We start from the raw sequence: 23851 nt of genomic DNA, 5'->3' as shown, positions 1-23851 counted from the left end.
AAAGCTTAAGTTCTGCAAATTGCAGCGCCTGGAGAGTAGGCATCTGCGAGGTGATCTGATTGAGGTGTATAAGGCCTTGAATGGGTTGAGCATGCTGAATGCTGATGGGATTCTTCGTCTTGCTCAGACTAAGAACCTGAGGGGGGCAGTTTCATATTGAGGAAAGAGTTGTAGAATAGATGTGCAGAAATTTGCCTTTAGCCAGCGGATAGTTGATTGGTGGAACATGCTTCCATCTTTTGTTGTGGAAGCTAATAGCTCAAATAAATTTAAGGCTGAGCTGGACAGGCATTTGGAACGAATGGAGGGACGAAATGGGGGGGGGGGGTTTGGCTGAAGCTGCATAAGCTTGCTTTCTTGCATCGTATGCCTCTACTAATGCTAAAAACACAGTCCTGTTTTGCAGTAGAGACTCATTTGTGTCCTGTTCCTTTTTTCCAATCAGCAGAACCAGTATTCTTGAGTTTGGAAAGAAATCTATTCATTGTTGACTGATTACAAGACACTCTATAAGCAATATGACAGGAAGAACATCCTTCCTCATGAAAAGCAACAATAGCACTTTTTCATTGTGGCATCAACTGCACGTAACTTGCCATCCTGACACAAGCAAGGAATGACTGGAATTCTTGCAGAGCGTTTGTTTTGTTTGTTTGTTATTTGGTTTTTAGGAGCATTAGCAACTAAGGCCATATTGCTCCGGGATATGCGGTGGTCATTCCCTGACCTTTCCGCATCCTCCATATTTGGTGGTGACTGGCTCGAACCCCAGTCTAATCAAGAAGCGTGTGCTACACACTGCTGCTCCTTCCCACCTGGCTACGGAGGCGCCTTTGCAGAGCGTGCTTATATAGTTGAAAGTAACAGTTGATGCAATATTATGTCTTCACCTACACGTGTCAATCTTATCTGATGCAATCTGTAAGAAATATTGCCATATATTTATGTTATTCTGATGACAATTACAATTTTCAGGAGTGATGCACTTTCTTTGAACACTAGTGTAAATTTTGTCAATGTTCATATTTACAGTGTAATTCTTTATATTAATAATTGCACACAAAATCCAACAATTATTATATAACAATAACATTCTTATTATATTGTTATAATAATATTCTAAATATTGAAAAAAGATAAACAATTAATTTAATTATTTATCTTTATAATTAATTAATATTTAGAACATAAAATTTTACTAAAAACCGGTATTATCACCATGAAACTATAATTTGTGACATGATCAGGGGAAGCATAACACTGAAATGCCCAGATGGCCACGGGATGCATAAATTAAAAGAATGGGCCACATGCGGTTGCACACCCTTAAGCTAAACTACTGAAAGAACTAAGAAATCAGGAGTGATAGGAACAAAAGCTGTCCTCTATCAACACATAGAAATATTGAAATATTTATATATATCCATGAATTATGTTTGCACAGTGTCAAGTGCATTAATGTATAAAAGTATAATCTATTGGATGGCTGTAGAGAGTTTATAAGGTGACAAATATATGTACAAATTAGCTTGACAGAGTGAGAAAATAATGCAACACTGCATTATATATATTTCTGTCATGACTGTCTGAGGACACTTTTGTCCCTCCAGCTTGGGTTTAAGCTATTTGGAAATGACTACCCAGATGGGAGTTTGTTCCAACAATCGACTACCCATTGTTAGTGTGAGTTAATCCTTCATCTTAGCAAGATGAAGGATTCCATCAGCATTGAGCTTACTTAATCAGATCTCTTTGACCCTAATCTCCAGATGCTGCAATTTGCAGAGCAACTTTTGCTCCTCCCATTAATAAAATAATTTTTCTGTTTATACTCCAGGATGACTACATGATCAGACGAGTTCACAAGATAGAGAGAATACAAGAAACAGTACCATATTTAGCAATTTCAGGTTTGAACCCCGGTCACTCAGAGCAAGTGCACTTATGTACTCTCACACCTGACTGCTTATCTATATCCATTCCAACAGATCCACATCAGTCCTAAAATGAGACTTCCAGATCTATAAGCAGTATTCAATATGTGGCCTGCGACAGCCTCAAGGCTGCCACAGACATTCTCTTCCAGATATGCCAAACTCTGCTTGCTTCCTGGGAGTCTAAAACGCTGATGGAAATGATATTCAGGTGGCATCCAAGTCAAGCTGACCTAATTTCGGCAGAGTTTGATCGGTCTGTGATAGCCAAATCCTTTGCTTGCACCTTCAGGCTGGAGGGGCTGTTAATAAACCTGGATATGACCCCTGCTTACGTTGCGAACTTACGTATGAAGGGATCAAGGTGTAGCGCCACACCACATGGAGGAATGTTGCCCCTCTGTGTTACCAGGCAATACTAGGTGGTAGATGGCTCCCATCAACTGCTGTAATACCACCACGTTGCTTACTGCAGGCTTGAAGTGGTGGAACCGATGTTCAGTCTCCAGAGCAAAGCTGTGGCAACCACCCCCCTACCCCATCTCTTACAACATGCAGTATGATTGATGTTATTGTTGTTGATTAAGGGTTTTAAGACACAAGGGCATCAAAGGCCAGGATGTGTCTTTCCAGGTTATTTTTAACCTAACTCAATTATTTTCAGATTTGTTTGTCAAATCAAATTTTCCGAATGAAATTAAACAGTTTGTCTAGATTTGCAGAGTTATCTAATATCTGTCGAAGGGTAGGTGGATTCTGATTATTACATAGACTTTGGAAGCAAAGTAATCTGGAATTCCTGAAGCGCAGGCATACCAAAAGGATTTGTTTTACTGTAAGGTGAACTTGGCATTGAAAACAGAGAGGGGGATTCTCATTAGTAGATGATAATGCATAAGGTGAGTGTGGCCAATTCGTAGTCTGGAAAGCATTACTTCTCTCTGCGACTTTTTCTGATGCTTGAGTTCCATATTTCTGGATTTGGTTTTATTTCTTGGAGTTTATTATTGGTTTTATTTCTTGGAGTTTATTATTGGTTTTATTTCTTGGAGTTTATTATTGGTTTTATTTCTTGGAGTTTATTATTGGTTTGATTTCTCCATATCTGAGCCCATTCATCTTCATTTGCTCTAAAATCAATGTATGGTACTATCATTGTTTTGTCTGGCAGTTCTGATGCTGACTTGGCTGTATTGTCTGCTTTTTCATTGCTTTCTATTCCAGAGTGTCCTGGAATCCAGCAAAGAGTTATTTCAGAGATGGTGTTTTTTTTTTTTTTGACATTGGCTGATAAGAAAGCCAATTTCTTGTAGAAGAGGATGGTGAGAACGTTGTTTAACCTGTATGGCTGAGATAGCACTGAACAAATCAGAATATATGGGGGGGGAGAGATGTTGACATATTTCACTTAATGCAAGCTGTATAGCATACAGTTCTGCATAAAGTATGCTGCACTCAACTGAAAGGGATTACACCTGCTGCACCTACATGTGAGTGGGACTTAGAGCCATCCGTATATATTATGAGTTCCCCAGTGTGTTCTGAAGTATAGTTGGCAAGTAACTGTCAGATGTTAAGTGATGGAATGGTATTTTTTGACCACTGAGCGAAGTATAGATCAATGTCTATATTATGTCAATTCCATGGAGGTAAAGGCATATTTGTACTTTCTGCAATTTTATTGGGATCGATTTTCCACTTCTGTATTACTTCTTGAAGACATATCCCACCACTTCTGGGTTCATTAGGCTGTGGATTCATAAAGTGTTGGCCAAAGAGGTTGGTTGAGGTATACCCAGCAAGGATGAGATGGAGAGCTTCTTGTTTCGGCAGCAAATTGGCAGAGTAGGTGTTGTCCTCCAAGATAAAGCAGAGGGTCATGTGACTCAACGTAAAAGCTCTGTACTGGAAAGGTTCTGTAGACGCCTAGTACAGATAGAAGGGCACTGTGTTCAATGGTGTTCAGAGACCATAAGATGCTGTTTTTAGCTGAAGCATATACGATAGCTCCATAATCTAATCATGACCGGATTAGAGCAAGATATAAATTCAGCAATGACTGCCTGATGACTTTGAGCACCCCAAAATGCTGAGGATACTGCAATTTTATTGAGATCGATTTTCACTTCTGTATTACTTCTTGAAGATGTATCCCACCAGGTCTGGGGTCATTAAGGCTGTTTAATTTCTGGGGTCATGTAGTTCGCAGATAGGTTATATGTTTATGAAAATTAAGTTTGGTGTCTAAAATCAAACCCAATAATCTTATGGAATCTGTTATCGGTGTTTCTCTGCCTTTCAGTTTTAATAGAGGTTCCAGATGAAGCGATCGCAATTTACAGAAGAACTTTGGGCAGTGTATTGGCTGACAAAAGTTCTTCTATAAATTGCCAATGGTTAATCGATAGCCGTTGCATTTTGTCCAAGTTTCAATTTTTTTTATTGCTATCTGTAGTTGTCTTTCAATGGTTGCCATGTTCGATGATTGACAGGAAATAGCAAGTTTGTCTGTATACATATAAGTATCTACCATAGCTGGGATGTCTCGAATAATGCCATTGGTATGTAACGTAAAGAGTGTGGCACTTAAAATCAATCCTTGAGGTACTCCTTCTTGCATGTGAATTTTGGACGTCTCATTCTGGAATTGTACTTGAAAGGTCCTGAGATGGAGAAAATTCTGAATGAATAGCAGCAGGTTACCTCAGTCCAAGTTTGTATAAGTCTTGGAGGATGCCGTATCCCCAAGTTGTGTCAAATGCTTTGGTAATATCGAAAGTTATCATTACCCCATGCTGTTTTTTAACAAAAGCATTTCGAATGCGAGCTTTGACCGTGATATGGACATCAGTTGTAGACGTGTTACAGTGGAAACCAAATTGATGGAGTGTTATAGCATCTTGATCTTCCATAATCCAGACAAGTCTCCTGTGAACCATCATTTCTAGTATCTTTCCTAAACAGCTGGTCAAAGATATAGGACGATAACTATTGGGGAAGGAATCATCTTTCTTCGGTTTTGCTATGGCTACAACTGACTGATGCCATGTATCAGGGTAAACATTCTCCTCAAAGATTCTGTTGTAAAATTTCAGTAGTGTAGATTTTGAGTTTAGGTGACGAATCATTATGTAGAAAATGCCATCTGGTCCAGTAGAACTATTTCGAGAATTCTGGAGAGCTTCACTGAGTTCATTCATTGTGAATGGAAGGCTATTCTTATATAAGATTGGTTTGTAACAAAGTTAATTTTATATTTTTTTACACACACATTTTTGCATCTAAATGAGTCTTCATAAGACTGAGATGATGAAGTGACTGCGAATGTTTCTGCTAATGCCTCTGCAATATCAGTTGGAGAAGAATTATCTATTCCTTTCCAGAACAGGATTGGCAATTTATTAGTCAGTGAAGCTATTCTTGTAGAGACGGAATCCTTTATTCCACACTCCACCTCGAAATCTTGTCCTTTATCTAAACCTTGGTTTTCCAATAAATTTGCTAAGGCTGTCCAAGAGAAGAATGTTGCATACTGTAATTGGCTTGTTTCCAAATCTCCAGGTTCATTTTCTGCCTACATCAAAGCTTGCAACAATTGTAAAGCAGTTATTAATCAGCCCATACACCAGATTTTGAACAGGCTAAGGGTAAAAAAACTTGCTTCTTGTCCAAACAGTAGTCTAGCATTCTGGTCTCTTGCTAAAGCTGTTAGCCGCAACTTTTGCCTATCTCTGTTCCCACCTCTGTCAAAACCAGATGGTTCTATTGCTACTTCAGCCAAAGATTCCTATTTTTCTTTCAATTTGTGTATTGATGATCTTGGTAAACCATCTCCCACATTCTCAGTACACTCCATTCAATGCCTCCTGTGGTCTTCCATCAGGATTTTGATCAATCTTGATGCTAACAAAGCTCCAGGTCCTGATGGTATTTCCCCACTAGTTCTTAAAACCTGTGCTCTTGAACTTACTCCTGTTCTGTGTCACCCTTTTTCACTTTCTTATTCCAAAGGAGTTTTTCCTTCTGCTTGGAAATTTGCTCGCATCCAACCAGTTCCTAAAAAGGGTGACAAATCCCTCCCATCCAATTATCGTCCCATTGCAATTACTTCTACTCTTTCTAAAGTAATGGAGAAATCAATTAACCGCCAACTCTTAAACTACCTAGAAACCTTCCGTCTGATCAACGATCACCAGTATGGATTCCGTCAGTGTCGATCCACTGGAGATATTCTGGCTTATGTTACCCATTTATGGACTAATTCAATGGAAAGGTTCGGTGAAACACAAGTAGTTGCTCTTGACATCTCAAAGGCTTTTGATCATATTTGGTGTAAAGGTCTTCTAAATAAGTTTCCATCTTATGGTTTGCCAACTGTTCTTTTATAGTTGGGTATCCAGTTTTCTCTCTGATCGCTGACTGTGGGGGATAGTATAGCTCTTTGTGTTTTAACCTCTCCAATAATGCTGGTGTTTTCAGGTTCAGTTCTTTCTCCCACTCTTTTCCTCTTGTTTATTACTGACCTTCTTCCACTGACCAGAAATTCTATCCATAGGTTTGCTGATGATAGCATATTACATTTCACCTTCCAGTTGGAGAAACCTTGCCCTGCACAAACAATTTCAACTTCTCCAATATCCACTACCAATTCCTTAAATGCTGATCTCCAGGTAATTCTCCAGTATAGCAAAGATAACCTAGTTGATTTCAAACCTTCTAAAACTCAGTCCTGTTTCATATCTCACAAAAAGGATTCTTATGCTCCTATGCTTATCTTCGACTACACTCCACTTTCTAGGCAAGATCATATATCTCTATTGGGGATTATTGTGACTTCTAATTTCTTGGCATAAACACATTACAAATGGCTTCCTTTGCATCTAAAAATTGGGTTTTCTCTTTTGTTCTTGGCATTACAAGAATAGGTGCATGTATACCAATGCTAGAAGTATAGTAAATAAATTTGATGAATTTGAAGTGTTGGTCAAGACATCAAAGGCGGATATTGTTGAAATATCAGAGACGTGGTGTCACACAGATATAAGGAATGCCGAACTGGAATTTGGGGAGTACAATGTGTACAGAAAGGATAGACAGGATAGGAAGGGAGGAAGTGTTATGCTGTTAAGAAAAACATAAAATCAAAAGAAGTGCATCCAGTTGATATAGATGAACAGTGCACTGTTGAGTCAGTTTGGTGTGACATAAGCACTGCGAAAGCAAAAATTAGAGTAGGAGTGTGTTATAGGGCTAATGACTTGAATGAGTACAATGAACAATTGTACAGAGAAATAGAGTGGGCTAGTAAATCGGAATGTCTTATAATGGGGGATTTTAAATTCCCAGATATTGACTGGAACTTGTGGGTTGGGCACTCACACACTAGTCATACTTTTGTGGATTTATTGGATGATTGTTTTTCTGCAGCAGCATGTTCGAGAGGCAACCAGGAAAAGTAATACTCTTGATCTGGTTATCAGCAGTGATCATTCATGTATTAGGAATTTGCAGATAAAAGAACCACTAGGTGGCAGTGATCACAGTGTACTGACGTGGGATTTACTTAAGGATTTAATAACCATCAGGGGTAAAGGAAAGGGTTTTTGCTTCCGTAAAGGCGAGTACAGTGGTCTCCGACAGTTTTTAAATTCTGTACAGTCGGATCGACTGACGATGTTACCAACAGTAAATTCTAAGTGGGAAGCATTCAAGGAATTAATCGTGGAAGCTACTAAAAGTTTCATACCTATTAAGAAATATTGTTCAAGGTTTAGGCCTACATGGTTGTCAAATGAACTAATGAGACTCGTAACAGAGAAGAAAAATGCATGGGATGCATATAAATTATCAAGCGACTCAGAAGCCTATGGCAGATATAAGTTAATCTGTAATCAGGTCACAAAGGAGGTTCGGCAGGCAAAGGCAGATTACAAGAAATCCTTGGCAAAAGTTGCTAAGAAAAACAGCAAGGATTTCTTTACTTATATAAACTCTAAAAGGAAGGGGATGAATCTGATTGGTCCACTTGACATCGATGGTTCGACTGTTGATGATCCTGCTCAGATAGCAAACAAACTGAATGAGTATTTTCCATCTACATTCACACGTGAGGAATTATTAAGGTTTGAAAATGGCAGAAGGTTATCAAATTGTAGCAAGATACTTAATGATTTTGTAATAACTGAGAGCAAAGTGGAAGAGAAATTGTTGACGTTAAACGTAAGAAAAGCACCTGAGGTGGATGGGATCTATCCAGTTATATTAAAGGAGGCTGCAAAGCAACTAAGCAAACCCTTAGCCATAATTATGAGAGCATCCTTGGACTCAGGGGAGGTTCCCACGGACTGGAGATGTGCAAATGTATCCCCAATTCACAAAGGGGGATCGAAGGGTGACAAGAGTAATTACAGACCAGTTAGTTTAACTTCTGTTCTGGGTAAAATAATGGAGTCGCTGGTTAGAGATGCATTGCAGGATCATCTAGAAAAGACTGCAGCAATAATTCAGACACAGCATCGGTTTGTTAAGGGAAAGTCTTGTCTGACAAATTTGATAGGATATTATGATGTGGTTACAAAGGAACTGGATGCAAAAAATTATTTTGATATCATATATTTGGATTTCAGGAAAGCTTTTGACACTGTTGTGCATGGAAGACTATTGTACAAATTGGAGCAGAATGGTATTAAGGGTAAGTTGCTACAATGGATAAAAGGATGGTTAAGTGCTAGAAGACAGAGGGTGGTAATCAATGGGTGCTGCTCTTCTTGGACTAATGTTATTAGTGGAGTCCCACAGGGTTCAGTGTTAGGTCCACTGTTGTTTTGTATATTTATCAATGATATTGATGAAGGTATATCAGGCTTAATGTCGAAGTTTGCAGATGATACAAAGGTTGGCAGGGTTGTTAATGACAGTAATGGCAGTGTGCTACTGCAACAGGATCTAGATAATTTGGGCATATGGGCTAAGAAGTGGCAACTGAAGTTTAACCTTGACAAATGCAAAGTACTGCATATGGGTAGAAGTAACCCCAGAGAAACGTACCAACTGTGTGGTACTGCACTTAAGGTGGTAGAAAATGAAAAAGACCTGGGAGTAATTGTGCAGGCAGATATGAAGTTTTCTGAGCAATGCAGACAGGCTGCCAGGGCAGGTCATGGGGTTTTGTCAATGATAGGAATTTTTCTGTCATGGGGTTTTGTCAATGATATAGGAATTTTTCTAGCAGGGAAAAGGAGGTGATTATCCCTCTGTATAAGGTAATGGTCAGGCCACGCCTTGAGCACTGCATACAGGTCTGGAGGCCTCATTTTAGGAAGGATGTAGATTTACTTGAGCGTGTACAGAGAAGGGCAACAAGATTGGTGATGGAAATGAAGGGATCCTCTTACCAAGAGAGGCTTAAGTTCTGCAAATTGCAGTGGCTGGAGACTAGGCACCTGCGCGGTGATCTGATTGAGGTGTATAAGGCCTTGAATGGGTTGAGCACACTGAATTCTGATGGGATCCTTCCACTTGTTCAGATTACGAACCTAAGGGGGCATAAATTCAAATTAAGAAAAGACAGGTGTAGAATAGATGTGCGGAAATTTGCCTTTAGCCAGCGGGTGGTTAATTGCTGGAACAAACTTCCATCTGTCGTTGTGGAAGTTGATAGGTTGAATAAATTTAAGGAGGAACTGGACAGGCATTTGGAGGGAATGGTGTGATTTTTTTTTTTTTTTTTTTTTTGGCTGATGCTGCATAAGCTCATACATTTGCTTTCTTGCATCACATGGCACTACTACTACTACTATTACTTTTCTTCCTGTTAAACAGCTCTTCACTCTGGACAAATCGCAAATCCACTCTACCATGGAATATTGTTCCCACATCTGGGGTGGTGCTCCCAAAACCTCTCTTAGGCTTCTAGATTCCACTCAGAAGAGGGCAGTTAGGTTAATTAATGACTCATCTCCAACAGTCTCTCCACACTCTGTCTCATAGACGTTCTGTTTCTGCTGCATGCCTTTTCTATAGATACCTCCATGGGTACTGTTCTTCTGAATTGGCTTCCATAATTCCTGCTCTCTCTTCCGAAAGAATCCAAACACATGCTGCAGCCAGTCAGTGTCCTTTTACTGTCCAACTTCAAACTCACAGAATCATCATTTCTTCATTCAACTTCTGTACAAACTCATGTATGGTACTAAGTACTATAAGTTCTAATACTTCTTGTGTGTGGGGTTTCATAAAAAAAATAAAAAAAAAATAATAATATTGGCTTATACAAGTATAATCACGTCATTTCTGCTGTCCATAATCTAGTATATTATTTCCAAAAACCCATGAGCTGTCCTAGAAGCTTTGTCAGCACTGCCCAGAGAACTTAATGTCTGACTGCAGAAATATCCATGTATTTTCTTCATTCCTCAGTACTTTGAGAGATTAACATAACAACTCTGTGGTACCCCACACAGCTGGTACGTTAATCTCAACTTACTGTCATTCATATGAAGTGCCTTGCATTTGTCAATATTAAACTTCAATTCCCACATATCAGCCCATCTGCCCGATTTGTCTAGATTGTGTTGTAGTTGCATACTCTGATTACTGTGATTAACCACCCTCCAACCTTAATACCAACTGCAAACTTACACATTAAGGCTTATATGCCTCCACCAATATCATTAATAAATATACATAACAGCAGAAACTTTTTCAAGTGCAGACCAGTGTTTACAGATTTTTTATTTCATGGCCCACCTATAAGCTATAAATTAATGTATTTTCAATAATTATACTCATAGGTTCAGGAAATAATGACACTACCATTAGGAAATTTAACATACCAGTAATAATGCAATTATGAAAAATTGTGTAACATTAACATCAGTAAATATAAATAAAGGATAGGTAATTCATTTTTGTTTATTATCAAAAGTTTACATAAAATTGACATTCTTGAGTCTGTTTTTGAGCAAATAAATACAGGCAACTCCCGTATAACACAGTACTTCTACAACATGGTTTCGCTCTAACACGACTGATAAACTGTTGCAATCCTCGCACAACATGGTGCTTATATAACACGGTTTCACTCTAACATGGTTTGAAAATTGCGGGAAATCTCACATAACACAGTATTTTTGAGCTTTTGTGAAAACCCTGCTATTATGTTAGAGGTAATTTTCAACGTTTCCATTCCTTTTTGTGAATCCCTGCTGTTGACTTGCTAGTTGTTATCACCTTCGTAATATTTTTCTAAAGCACATTTCTGGGGGTCACTACCATAAAACAATAAAAACCATTTGCACTTTCCAGTTTATTGGTCTTTTCTGTTAGTGTAATCAGTTATAAATGGGTAGTAAACTCGATCTTCTTGCATTTGATATAGTACCGATAGCTGGAATTCTGTGGGTTGTCACATTATTATAGTGATATGTGTTTCTCCTTCCATGAAATATTCAATCATATAAAAAACATAAGTAAATGTTCAGAAACTCATTAATCTGTACCTCACTTGTGCGTATCATGTTTATTGCAACTTGTGCGTGCCGGGTTCTTTGTTATTAATTGCTTGTCATTTTTACTGTTTTAAATTTTACAACCAAAAAAAAAAAAAAAAAAAAGTCAGTGAACAGATATATAACAATTAGTTAGTATGTACATATTACAGTAAGTATTAATTAAACTATGTACATAAGCATAAATTTATTTTATTTTGCTAATTGGAAAATATTCTTCCGATTTTCACATACCATTTAACTTTGTTAATTGGTAAGGTAATAAAGTTAAATTTGTGCTTTATATATTTAAAGCGGGGGTCCACTGTATTTTGTTGAGAGATCCCTGGGCTATTGAACTTGTGCTTGTTTGAGACCATAAAAGATTGTGACTTCGAATCATGCAGATCGTGACTGTTAAAGAAAGCTGAAGGTACACGAAATCTAGATGCTGCAGAAGAGATTGTGCTTAGCAGTGATGAAGAGGAAGAAAATTAAATGAATATACATTATCTGACATATAAGTATCACAGTTTGTAAGGTAAGGTGTTTGTTCAGTTATTACTATTTAAGTTACTACTATTATTAAAAATAAAGTTAAAATATTAAGTTTCCAATAGTTATAAAAAAAATGGTGTATTTTTGTTAGCTTTTGGAACGTAACCCCCCCATTTTTTGTACTGGTTCTTAGTCCTTTATAACACGGTTTTGCATTGCACAAGATTTTGTAGGAACCAAACTACCATGTTATACAAAGGTTATCTGTATTTATTTAATGATGCTGTTTTCCATCACAGTAATTTTAAATTACTATGTGAGGAAAAGATGTCAACTTGATTTTTAAATCTGGCTTGATGTCCAATTTGTTCTGGCATTTGTTTTAAAAAAAAAAAAAAATAAAATAAATGTTAAGAATCTAGTTTAAAATTTGTAAAAAGGTAAACTGCAGCCATTATCAACCCACTGCAAGATGGAAGCCTCCTCAACAATTCACGATGAGGGAAATGGACCATAATCTGCCACGCTGGTCCAGTGCGGGTTGGCAGATCGACTGTATTTAGCAGTCAGCAGCTTGAACCCTGGTCTACTCAAGGGGCACGTGCTACTGCACTCCCTCTCCTGACCACTGGGCTACGGAAACCCTCCATAAGTTGTTACAAATGACATAAGAAACTTCAGTGATTTTTCTGATAAATGCTTATATTCTTCATGGCAACTTAGCCAAAAAATTTATCAACGAGACCTGATTGAAGTGGTCTTTTAATGTTGTGTCACATGATAGTTCAATAACAGAATCAATTTCTTTTTCATCGAGACAGAATTCTTCCACATTAAAAGTAAACGAGTTTCGAATCCACATTTTACTGCTACCCTCGGAAAAAGTCCCGTACGGGAACCTGCCATTGACCAGGCACCATCGCAACTCAATCTAATGCATTTGTTCAAATCGATTCCACTTTGATATAATTATATAATTATTGATTAATTTAGAAACTTCTTCAGCTGTTGTTCTTGTTGGTAGGGGTTTACAGAACAAAAAAATTTTCACTGACAGTGTCCTTAAAATCATACCTTACAAAGCACATTAAATTGGCATTATCTGCTATGTCTGTATTTTCATCCACTTGTAAAGAAAAAAATTTACAGCTTTGAATGCGCTTTATGAGAGTTTGTTCAATATTAATCGCCATTTCCACAATTCTACGCTTCACCGTATTATCTGATAAGGAGAGTAAATGAAGCTGATTTTCTTTTCTTTTTTTATAAAGGTGAGATGTAATTACTTTTAGTGAAGGAAGTATCAACTTTTCACCAATTAGTTTTGCAACTTCACATGAAGCCATAACCAAGTCTTCATTGCAACATCTCACAGAAACCGTTTTTACAAAAAACTTTCTAGATTAAATATATTCATTTTTCTTATTAATGAAAAATTCCTTTTATTTGAGTATTCTGGACGCACACAATCTAAGTGCCGTTTCAGTTTTGACAGTTTCATGCATTCATTTGACAATGTTTCAAAACAAATAACGCACAATAGCATGTGGTTATTGCAGATAAAACCAAATTTTAAATAATCTTCATAATACTGCCTTGGCCAAGAGATTTTGGATTTATTTTACATGCTGTCAGTCTGGCAATTGCCAGAGCATTAGTATAGTAATATCCCGACTTACGTGAACTCTGAGTTATGCGGTTCTTGATTTTTTCGTTTGGCAACACTGCCACCCACTATTTTCAAGGTCGTTTTTCATATGCTATTAATATACGGTGCGACGGCGGAGAGCGAGAGCGAAAGATGAACAAAATTCAACTTTGCTGCCGCATGAGATGCACACATATACAAGAATTTGCATTCCAACTGTCATATTTATATGTGTGCGTTCGAATTCGTGCTCAACTTTTGTCAGAAATTACATTTTTTTTATTCGTGAAAACACTTTCCAGGCTTTGAGGTTTCCAAAGAACGATTGACAATGATGGTCGGCGGGAATGCAGCTGGTGACTGCAAGTTAAAACCTCTCTTAATTTATCACTCTGAAAATCCAAGAGTTTTAAAAAATATATCTAAAATTAGCTTACCAGTGATTTGGAAGTCAAATCATAAAGCTTGGATGACAGCTTCCCGAAGTCGAACGTTATTGCAAGTCTAAACAGATTCCATTTAAATTGATCCTTCTTATTAACAATGCACCCGGTCACCCTCCTGCCACCCTAATTAATTTCGACCGATGTGTGAAAGTTGTTTTTGCCTCCAAACACAACCAGCTTGCTTCAACTGATGGACCAGGGAGTCATCAAAACATTCAAGGCCTACTACACGAGGCGTTCGTTTGCACATCTGAATGAAACTATGAGACAAAATAGTGAGATATCTGTTAAAGACTTTTGGAAACAATTCAATGTTTTAGATGCCGTAAGAATCATTGAAGAATCTTGGGATGAAATTCACAAAAAAACATTGAATGGTGTCTAGAAGAAACTTTGTCCATTTTTTTTTTCAAAAACGAGACGAAAACAACACCAGAAACTGATCATGTCGCTCATATGATAGAAGAAGTTGTTAATCTTGCCAGGCAATTAGATTTGGAAATCAATGGTGATGATGTCAACGAGCTGTTGGATTCACATAGTGAGGAGCTGACAATGAATGAGCTCATAGAGATGCATGAGCAAAACGTCACTGAATTATCTGACACTTCAGACCCAGTTCCACCAGAAAAGCACATGACAGTTGCAAGCTTGACAGAAGGTCTCAGCTCAATTGAAAAGGGCTTAAAAATTTTATAAAACAGACTCCAACGAAGAACGCATTATAGCTACAAAGCAAGGAATAAAAAATTATTAGCTTGCTACGAAGAAATTCTGCGTGAAAAAAAAGGCGCTGTGTCGTCAGACGAATTTGTTAGATTTTATGAAGCCATGGACATAACTTTTTTACATAACTCATTTATTTTTTTAATACATAATTTGTATTAATATGTATAAATAACTGAAATTTTATTAAATATTTTTCTTTTAAATTAGTCTTTTTGTTAGTCCTTGGTCCCAATTAAACAAAATTTATATGTATTTATATGCAAAGTTGTACCCTGACTTACGCAAATTCGACTTAAGCAATTTTCGTTGGACCCACCTATCGCGTAACTTCGGGGTATTACTGTATTGGCCACATGGTGCAAGAAAGCCTATGGCTTATGCTGCACCAGCCAAAAAAAAAAAAAAAAAAAACCTGAATAAAACAATGATAAAAAAATAAATAAATAATAATAATTAATAAAAGAAAAGTAAATTAAACCTATCATCCTATGCACTTCCCTGACCCGAAGGTACTATCTAGATGACTTTCGAATTTCCCCAAACTGTCAGCCTCTACCACCCATGTAGGCAACTTATTCCAGTAATTTATAACTCGCTGGCTAAAATAAAACTTCCTGCAGTCCAATCTAAACATTTCCCCCCGTAACTTGAATTTATGTCCCCCAGTTCTAGCATCATTTATAATCTTGAAAATTTCGTCCTCATTCATTTTACTGATGCCTCTCAGAGCCTTAAACACCTCAACCAAATCTCCTCTAAGGTGTCTAGTTTCCAAACTCTGCAACCCACATATTCGAAGTCTTTCTTCATAAGGACGCCCTTTTGCCGATCTCACCAGGAGAGCTACCCATCTCTGCACCCTTTTAAGAAGCTCAATGTCTTTCTTTAGGTGCGGGTCTCCATACTTGAACACAGTATTCCAAGTGTGGTCTAACAAAAGCCTTATATAATGGGATTAGCACATCCCTATCTCTACTTGCAAAAGTTCGATAGATCATCGACAGGACACCACGGGCCATCCTTGCAACCTGTTTACAATGCTCAGAGAATTTCATGTCTGACCGTATCGTAACACCCAAGTCCCTTTCCTAATCCTGGTTTCGTTGAACTCCACCAAGTGAATAAGTTATTTTGGGATTACTGTTTCCCAGGTGTAATACCTTACACTTTGTTGGATTAAAGCATAGCTGCCCATTAAAGCATTTGTTGGATTAAAGCATTTTTCTGACCATTCCTGAAGTCTATCTAAGTCTCTCTGAAGATGCTCAGCTTGACAGTGATCATTAACTACTCTACCAATTTTAACATCATCTGCAAATTTATACATCACGCCCTCTATCCCTTCATTGATGTTGTTTATGAAAATTAAAAACAACAGTGGTCCTAATACTGATCCTTGGGGAACCCCACTTCTTACATCAACCCAATCTGAGGAATAGCCATTTATCACAACCCTCTGCCTCCTGCCCTGAAGCCATCCTGCTATTCATCTAAGGATTTTCCCAGTGATTCCAACCTGTTCCAGCTTATAAAGCAACCGCTCATGTGGGACTGAGTCAAAAGCTTTTGCTGAAATCTAAATAAACAATGTCGAAATTATTCCCTAAATCCAGCTCATGAGTGACCCTTTCAAAATAGCGAACCAGAATTGTTAAACATGATTTTCCCTTTACAAAACCATGCTGAGTATCCTTGAGAATTTCAATTCGATCCAAATGATCCTGAATTCCACACTTGATCATTGCCTCCATGATTTTCCCTACCACAAGTCAGACTGACGGGTTGATAATTTCCCACTTCACTCTTAGAGCCACCCTTATGTATGGGAGATACATTGGCACTTTTCCAATCCAAGGGAATCTCCCCAGAGTCTAGTGATTCTCGCATAATTAGCCTCAATGGTTCAATGCACTCACTTGCTGCCTCCCTTAAGATTATAGGGTATATTCCATCCACTCCAGGAGCCTTACTGCCTGTAGGCTTGAAATTTTTTTCATTAAATAACCTTGTGAAATTTCAATATCATTAATTACATATTTTTCAACTTCGCTCCCACAATTTCCCATTGACACAAAAGGTTTTTCATTTGTAAATATCGATGCAAAATAACTGTTGAGTTCATCTACAATGGTAGCTGGTGTATTTAATACAATCCCCTTTCCCTTACATAAAGGTCCGATCTGGTTTGTCCTGCTCTTCTTGGCATTTATATATGTGAAGAATTCCTTATCCACCCCCTCTTTGCTCTGTTTGCTAGTGGTTTCTCATAAACTGCCTTTGCCTGTCAAACCTTTTCTGTGGCTCTATTACAGATCATCTTGTAGCTGTTATAGGCTTCAGTACTTTTTATTGCTCTGTAACCTTTCCATGCCACCTTTTTCTGCTCAAGTAATGTGGCAACTTCACTATTCATTCAACTTGGTACCCTCCTCATGAAGTATTTTTTTAATGGTAAATACGCATTCAAGGCATCGGTGATTAATGCTTTAAAAGCATACCACAGTTCAAATGTATTCATTCTCTTTGCGATATCTACCCAGTTAATAGAGGCCATGTAGTACCTTAAGGCATCATAATTTCCTTTTCTGAAATTAAAACCCATTCCTTGCCTTTTACTGCTGCTACCTCTCTCATCATCATCCACCATAGAACTCCGTGATCACTTCCTGCTACTGGTTCCTCTACTGTCAGCCCTGTTATGTCATCTGATTCGTGGGTGATGATGAGGTCTAGGATATTCTTTTCTCTAGTACTTTCCCTGACAAGTTAATACAAATAACATGTCATCTAGTTGATTTAAAAATTTTGTTCCCCATGTCGAGTTTCCTTCCCATTTACTCCAATCAATTAGAGGCAAATTGAAATCGCCCATAATAAGACATTGATGCTTACTTGCCCATTCCATTTGCATGTAGAGGCTTTCGTCATAATCTTCACAATCAACTGGTTTGTAGATTACTCCTACTCGCATTATACCATTGTTTCCAACTATCTCACACCATACAGATTCTATACTAGCATGTGAAACGTCTGAATCTGGGAAAGCTATCGTTGCACTCAGGCTGCTTCTGTTAAGAAGCATTACCCCACCACCCCTTCTATCTACCCTTTCCTTCCTAAATACATTATACAAGCCGTACTGAAACTCATCATCCCCAATTTCCGGGTGGCACCACATCTCCGTAAGCCCTATTGTGTCCGCGTTACTTGTTTTAATCAGCAGTTTGAATTCGCTCATTTTATTGACAACACTTCTAACATTACTATATAAACAATTAAGACACTGTTCTTGTATATTTAACAACCCTAACACAACCCTTGAAGTTTTTTAGGCTCTCTTCCCTGGCATTAGCTACCCGCTCACTTGAAACGTTTCTGCCCCCAGAACATCTAGATAATATGTCCAGTTGGGGTAACAGATAAGAACTCTTGAGGTATGTGCAAGAGTTACTTTGACCAATATTATCAGATAAACACGTGTCAGTATTACCCACATCCCCCCCCGTAACTTGGCACCTCCGTAGCCAGGTGGGAAGGAGCAACAGTGCGTAGCACACGCTTCTTGTTTAGACCGGGGTTCGAGTCCGTCACCACCAAATACGGAGGATGCGGAAAGGTCAGGAATGACCACCGCATTTTCCCGGAGCAACACGGCCTTAGTTGCTAATGCTCCTAAAAAAAAAAACCAAACCCCATAACTAGCAGTTTCCCTGAACCTTTAAGGTATCCTCAGTAATACTGGAAAAAACTTTTGCACCACCTTTGTTTAAGTGTATCCTGTCTCTACAAAACAAATTCCTTCTATCTACAAGTGTGGGCCATACTGATAGAAATTTCCCCCCTAAAGCCTTGTAGAGTCCTTCAAGTCTTGAGTTAATCCAAAAGTCTTTTAACATATAATCCCTCCTATCGTGTCTGGGCAGAATTGCAGACACATAGACATTGTGGCCTAGCTTGCGGCATTTCTTCAGCATGGTCCTGTATTTTTCCAACAAACTGTCAGATCATGTACGTCAATAGTTCCCACATGAATAATAATATTCTCTTTACCCCCTGTTGGTGACATCATTAATAGTTGCTCCCAGCAGACATACCCTGGTTCTACTCCACCTATCCTTATTACAAAAAATATTCCCTGTTTCCCTGACAATGGAGTCTCCTAATAAAACAATGTCCTTTTTAACCAGAGTAGTTTGCACTTAGTGTTTCTGTTTTGAGGCCCGAATCGGGTGTACATCACTTGGTAGATTGCTGGAGTCTTGAGTCCCTGATGAGCTCCCAGATGCATTATTCTCGCGGGCTAGCACCCATTTTTTTCAGGGACTTAAATTGTTCCATCAGTGCACCAAATTGTAATTTACGATCGGTGCACTCCTTACATCGATCACAAAGAAAAGAATCCCCAGGTGAGCTATGATTTAGTCACCAGGTCGACCTTGGAAAACATTCCACAGGTTCCGCAACGGATTAAATCATGACTCACCCGTAAATCGGCATCGGCTATTTCCGAGCGAGTCACAATACCCTGTGATGTGTTTAAGGCAGATCTCGTAACTACCATTTTAAAATTAGCTAAATATCAATGAAAATTAACTTTAAAAAATTATATCTATAATATTATAAAAATCAAACCGTTACAGGAAAACCTATAACAAAATAATCCGACAATATCTAAATAAATCAAATATTTAAAAGCACTAATCAACAGTAATCCAATCCACTTAACTGAGGAGCCCTGACGAAGCGCGTCTGCTCACCTCGAATGTCAACCTCATTTATTAATATTATTTCCATTCTCTACTTGTACTAGGTTGCACATCACTTGACTTGTTAGGTGGACATTTCTTCAGCCACTTATCCATATTAAAAATGACAGGATGTTTATATAAATATTTATTTTAAAAAAAAAGTGTAATAGCATGTATTAAATTTATCACTTCACAGGCAACAGCAACAAAAATGAATAAGACACAACAATAGGCACATACACTCCGCTTGTAGGGTTCTCACTGACTGCGGTGAGTTTGTAAATAGAGACGGCACAGGCCACAGAGTAGTAACCTATCTTACTACTCTGTGGCACAGGCAGTCCGTCACCTCAGATGCAAGATGTACGCATGCGTGCTAATTACATGGCATAATAAAATTGATGAGCGCATCTGCCACTGTTTTTTTTTTGTTAAGAGCAGAGTCATCTGGTCGCATCATACATATAAATTTAATAAATTATAAAAAGCATTAAATTTATTTTTAGTATAAGTGGGTATTTGGTATTTTATTATATTTTCATTTTTTCAGGAAATTTTCTTATAGTTTTATGTAGGTATATTTCAAATAAGTTGTTCGCAGACCAGTACCGGGCCGCGGACCACACTTTGGGAAACCCTGCACAACAGCAATGGCCCAACACTGAAACCTTGGAGACTCCACTAATAATATTAGTCTAATAAGTCCAGTGCTCACTGAAATCCACAGCAGTAACTTGCCCATGCCACACTGCTCCAATTTATATCACAGTTGTTTATGTACAACAGTATCAAAAACTATATTGAAATCTAAGTTATGATGTCAAAATCATTTTTTGCATCCAGTTACAGGGGGTTCCCGGTATCCAAGTATTCATTATCCAAGTCCCCGCAGTTACAAGGATTTGAAAATTAAAGAATTACAGCTTTTTCCTTTGAGAAAATTGACCAAGCACTCGAATATTTTTTGAGTACGTTCTTCTTCATGATCATGCAACAAATGTTAAGTGTGAAGTTAAAGACATACCTAAATGCTACGACACAATTTTATCTGAAAAAATACAACAACAACAACAAAAAAAAAACACGAACAACTCTGGATTCATTCTTTATTCGTACAACTGAAAAATAGTGCAACTTCAATAAACTTTACTTAACCTTACATTGTGTAACATATTATAATAAAAAAGTCTAATAAAATAATTTTCCCATTTTTCAGTTCCTTCGTCCATGTTTTACTATGTAAAAGTCCGTAATAAACATTACTATATAATATCAGTGTAGATACACCATATCTACTCATCCTTTACAATGAGTTGCCCATGTATTGCACTACCTCGAATAAGTAATGCTTCACTTGCAATACCAGGGTACCTGCCCACTCACTGATGAAAAGCCAACTAGCTTTGAAACGGTGCCGTCTGGGTGGTGGCGCCCACCGAGAATAAGTAATAGTCTCTATTAGTGAAGCATTACTGATTCGAGGTAGTACAATACACAGGCAACTCATTGTGAAGGATGAGCACAATATGATATACAGATGAAATATTGCTTTTCATACTACTATCATAGTTTTTATTTAAGAGCTATGGTGTATCTACATTGATATTATATAGATATAGAATCTTAAACTCTTAAAATATTATGCCTTGCATTTAGTTTTATTTAAATAATAAACATTACGAAAATTGATTCCCGTTTTAAGTGGAATTTTCTGAAACCAATTATCCTCGGATAACAAGGATCCCCTGTACTTTGTTACAGTGTCATAGTATTCAGTCAGACTGGTCATACACCCCTTAACAAATCTATGCTGTGACTTCAACATAGATTTGTTAAGGAATGCAGTTATACTATATTCCTGTCTAAATGGTCCTGCATTACTTCTTTAACCAGTGACTGCATTATTTTTCCTGGAACAGAAGTTTCTGTTACTAATCACTGAGGCTGTCTGATGAGTGACTGGTTAAAGAAGTAATGCAGGACCATTTAGACAACAGTGCCATTGAACTTTTAGTGAATAAATGATTCATCTACTGTGTGAAGTTAATCGATTGAAAAATAATATACGAGAGTCAAATCCTAGTTAAATGTACTCATTTCTAAAGGGCCTGAGCCAAGATCTGTCAGTCACTGGAAGGACAGAAGCATCCCAGAGATTCATAATAGAAAAATAAGTGGTGATGAATTATTTTCTAAAACTATTTCAATACCTGCACTGAAATAACATTCCACTTCTTTACTAAACTGCCAATAGAGGGAGGGGGGAAAATTTTAAATTACTGCAATCGGTATTTTTCAGCCGACATAACAAAATCACTGATTAATGATTCATGACAGTTGTACAAGCTGGTGGGAAATTTCCTCTAGGCAAATTTTGTATACACGCTCTTGGTTTTATTAAATGTATTGTTACTTAAATGTGTCTGTTGTAGAGTCAATGCTCTATTTATACACTTTCACATTGTAAAACTTACAATCTGAAAAAACAAAAACGGTGAGATTTATAACAGGCACCTGCAGCTTCAATAGAGTGGAGGTCACTTATGCTCACAAGAGATGTAATAACTGTGTCAGTGCTGATTATAAGAAAAATAAACAAACACAATAACAAATATTATAGAAGAAATGCTATTAAACCACACAAATTACTTTTAGGTAGTTTATTGTGCTAAAAATTTTGTTAATGGAAATTACAACAGGGTCTATTAATGAAGATCTTTAACTTTATTCCAACACAAAAAGCTTTAACTTGGCAACATAATTCCTTGTAGAATCTTGTCATTAAGCCTGAAAGAGGAACCTGTGTTGGAACTGGGTATCTCTGAGATTTTCATACAAGTTCAGTGTTGTAAATATTGTGAAGCAGGTTTTCTGTGTTGGAGTAAAGGCATGCCAAAATTTTTTCTCACAGTAAATTCTACTTAAAAGTAATTTATTTAGTTCATTGGTGTATGCTACTTTTAACAATATTTCTTTAACTAATACCACAATGTGCTTACAATATATTAAAGGCAGCTTAAATCCTGCTAGCCACAAAAACATAAGGAAGGGAAGCATGTGTAAATCCTCATAATTTTTAAAGTTAAAGGATTTGCAGAAGTTCCAAAAAAAAAAAAAAAGTAAGATTTTTCAGTATAAACTACCTAAAAGGAAAACATTTTTTGATGAACTCCTTTTAATTGTAAAAAATTGTTTTTATGTTTGTTTTTCATGTTTTTAGAATTAATTTAATAATTTTATTACATTTTCTTTCAAAGTTTATTCATTTTATTAAAATTTAATAAATATAATTACAAAATGCCCCTTTATTGTATTCCTGTCTATATAGGAATTCAAGTGTTTCTGGTCCCATTCATAGAATTCAGACTACCGCATATGTTGTATTTTGTATTTGGAGAATTAACTGATGAAACGACAAATATTGCAACTAATACCAAGAATGGATTGCAGTGCAACTTTTATGGTTGCTTCGCAACGGGATGAAAAATATTCAAAAATTTGTATTTCTTCGAAATTTCGCGTTTTCATTCAAAATTTATTTCAATATACAGTCAAGTTCTGGAGAAACCAAACGACCATAGATGATAACGGATGCAAAATCGAATACGAGAATGAAATGTAGGGTGTGACCTAAGTGAAACCCAAGATATATTATAGTACTTTAGAATTAAACCGATTTATAAATATGATAAATAAGAGTTACTTCGCACTTTCTCCACATCATAATAACCAGTACGTTACGTTAATGCTTACATACCTCTTGATTATTTTCTACAAGAAAATCGTATGCGGTAAGCTTCAAAACAAATAAGGCTCTCAGGAGCTCCCACGTGGTTTTACTCTTATACGCATCTTTCGTATTTTCAAAAGTCAGATCAAGCGGATCACGTTGTGGAGGTTCCTTTTTATCGTGCGCAGCATCCACAGTAGCCTCTTGAGAAATAATAGTTGCCGATGACGATTTCCATTTAGAAGTAAAATGTAGACCAATAAGGAAATTTGTAGGATAAGCACTACCAACATATGGAGACACAAATCTGTACTTACATTGCTTAGATATAAAACTGCTACACTTCACTGTAGCCATTTGTATATTCAATAAAGCACCTAACGCTTCCGCTGCAAGTATATATCGGGAAACCACGTGACATTCATATCCACTAGGAGAACTATGTCGCAACAACCAACTACAGAAACTTAGTTATGGAATTTACATTCGGTTTTGCTTTTCGAGGATTTCAGGTCAAACAACATATGTTATTATTATTATTATCTTTACCCATACGGTGCAAGAAAGCCTAACACTTTTGCTGCACCAGCCAAAAAAAATTCTAAGTTAGTATTAGCATTAGCATTAGCA

The 23851-nt window shown here is 37.2% G+C and overlaps 1 protein-coding gene across 1 annotated transcript in view; it reads right to left on the bottom strand.

Annotated features, from left to right (window-relative positions):
- The window catches only part of LOC150088670 (proline dehydrogenase 1, mitochondrial-like), a 228835-nt gene extending 205257 nt beyond the window's left edge, over positions 1-23578 (bottom strand). The window contains exon 1 of the mRNA XM_090369616.1: positions 23249-23578. Coding sequence (XP_090225742.1) covers positions 23249-23578 — 330 coding nt within the window. The remainder of the gene's footprint in view (positions 1-23248) is intronic.
- Between the last annotated feature and the right edge of the window lie 273 nt (positions 23579-23851).

The sequence above is a fragment of the Mastigoproctus giganteus genome, chromosome 3, assembly GCF_048544385.1.
Source record: "Mastigoproctus giganteus isolate SK-2022 chromosome 3, ASM4854438v1, whole genome shotgun sequence".
Lineage (NCBI taxonomy): Eukaryota > Metazoa > Arthropoda > Arachnida > Uropygi > Thelyphonidae > Mastigoproctus > Mastigoproctus giganteus.
This window is presented reverse-complemented; position numbering and strand designations above follow the sequence as displayed.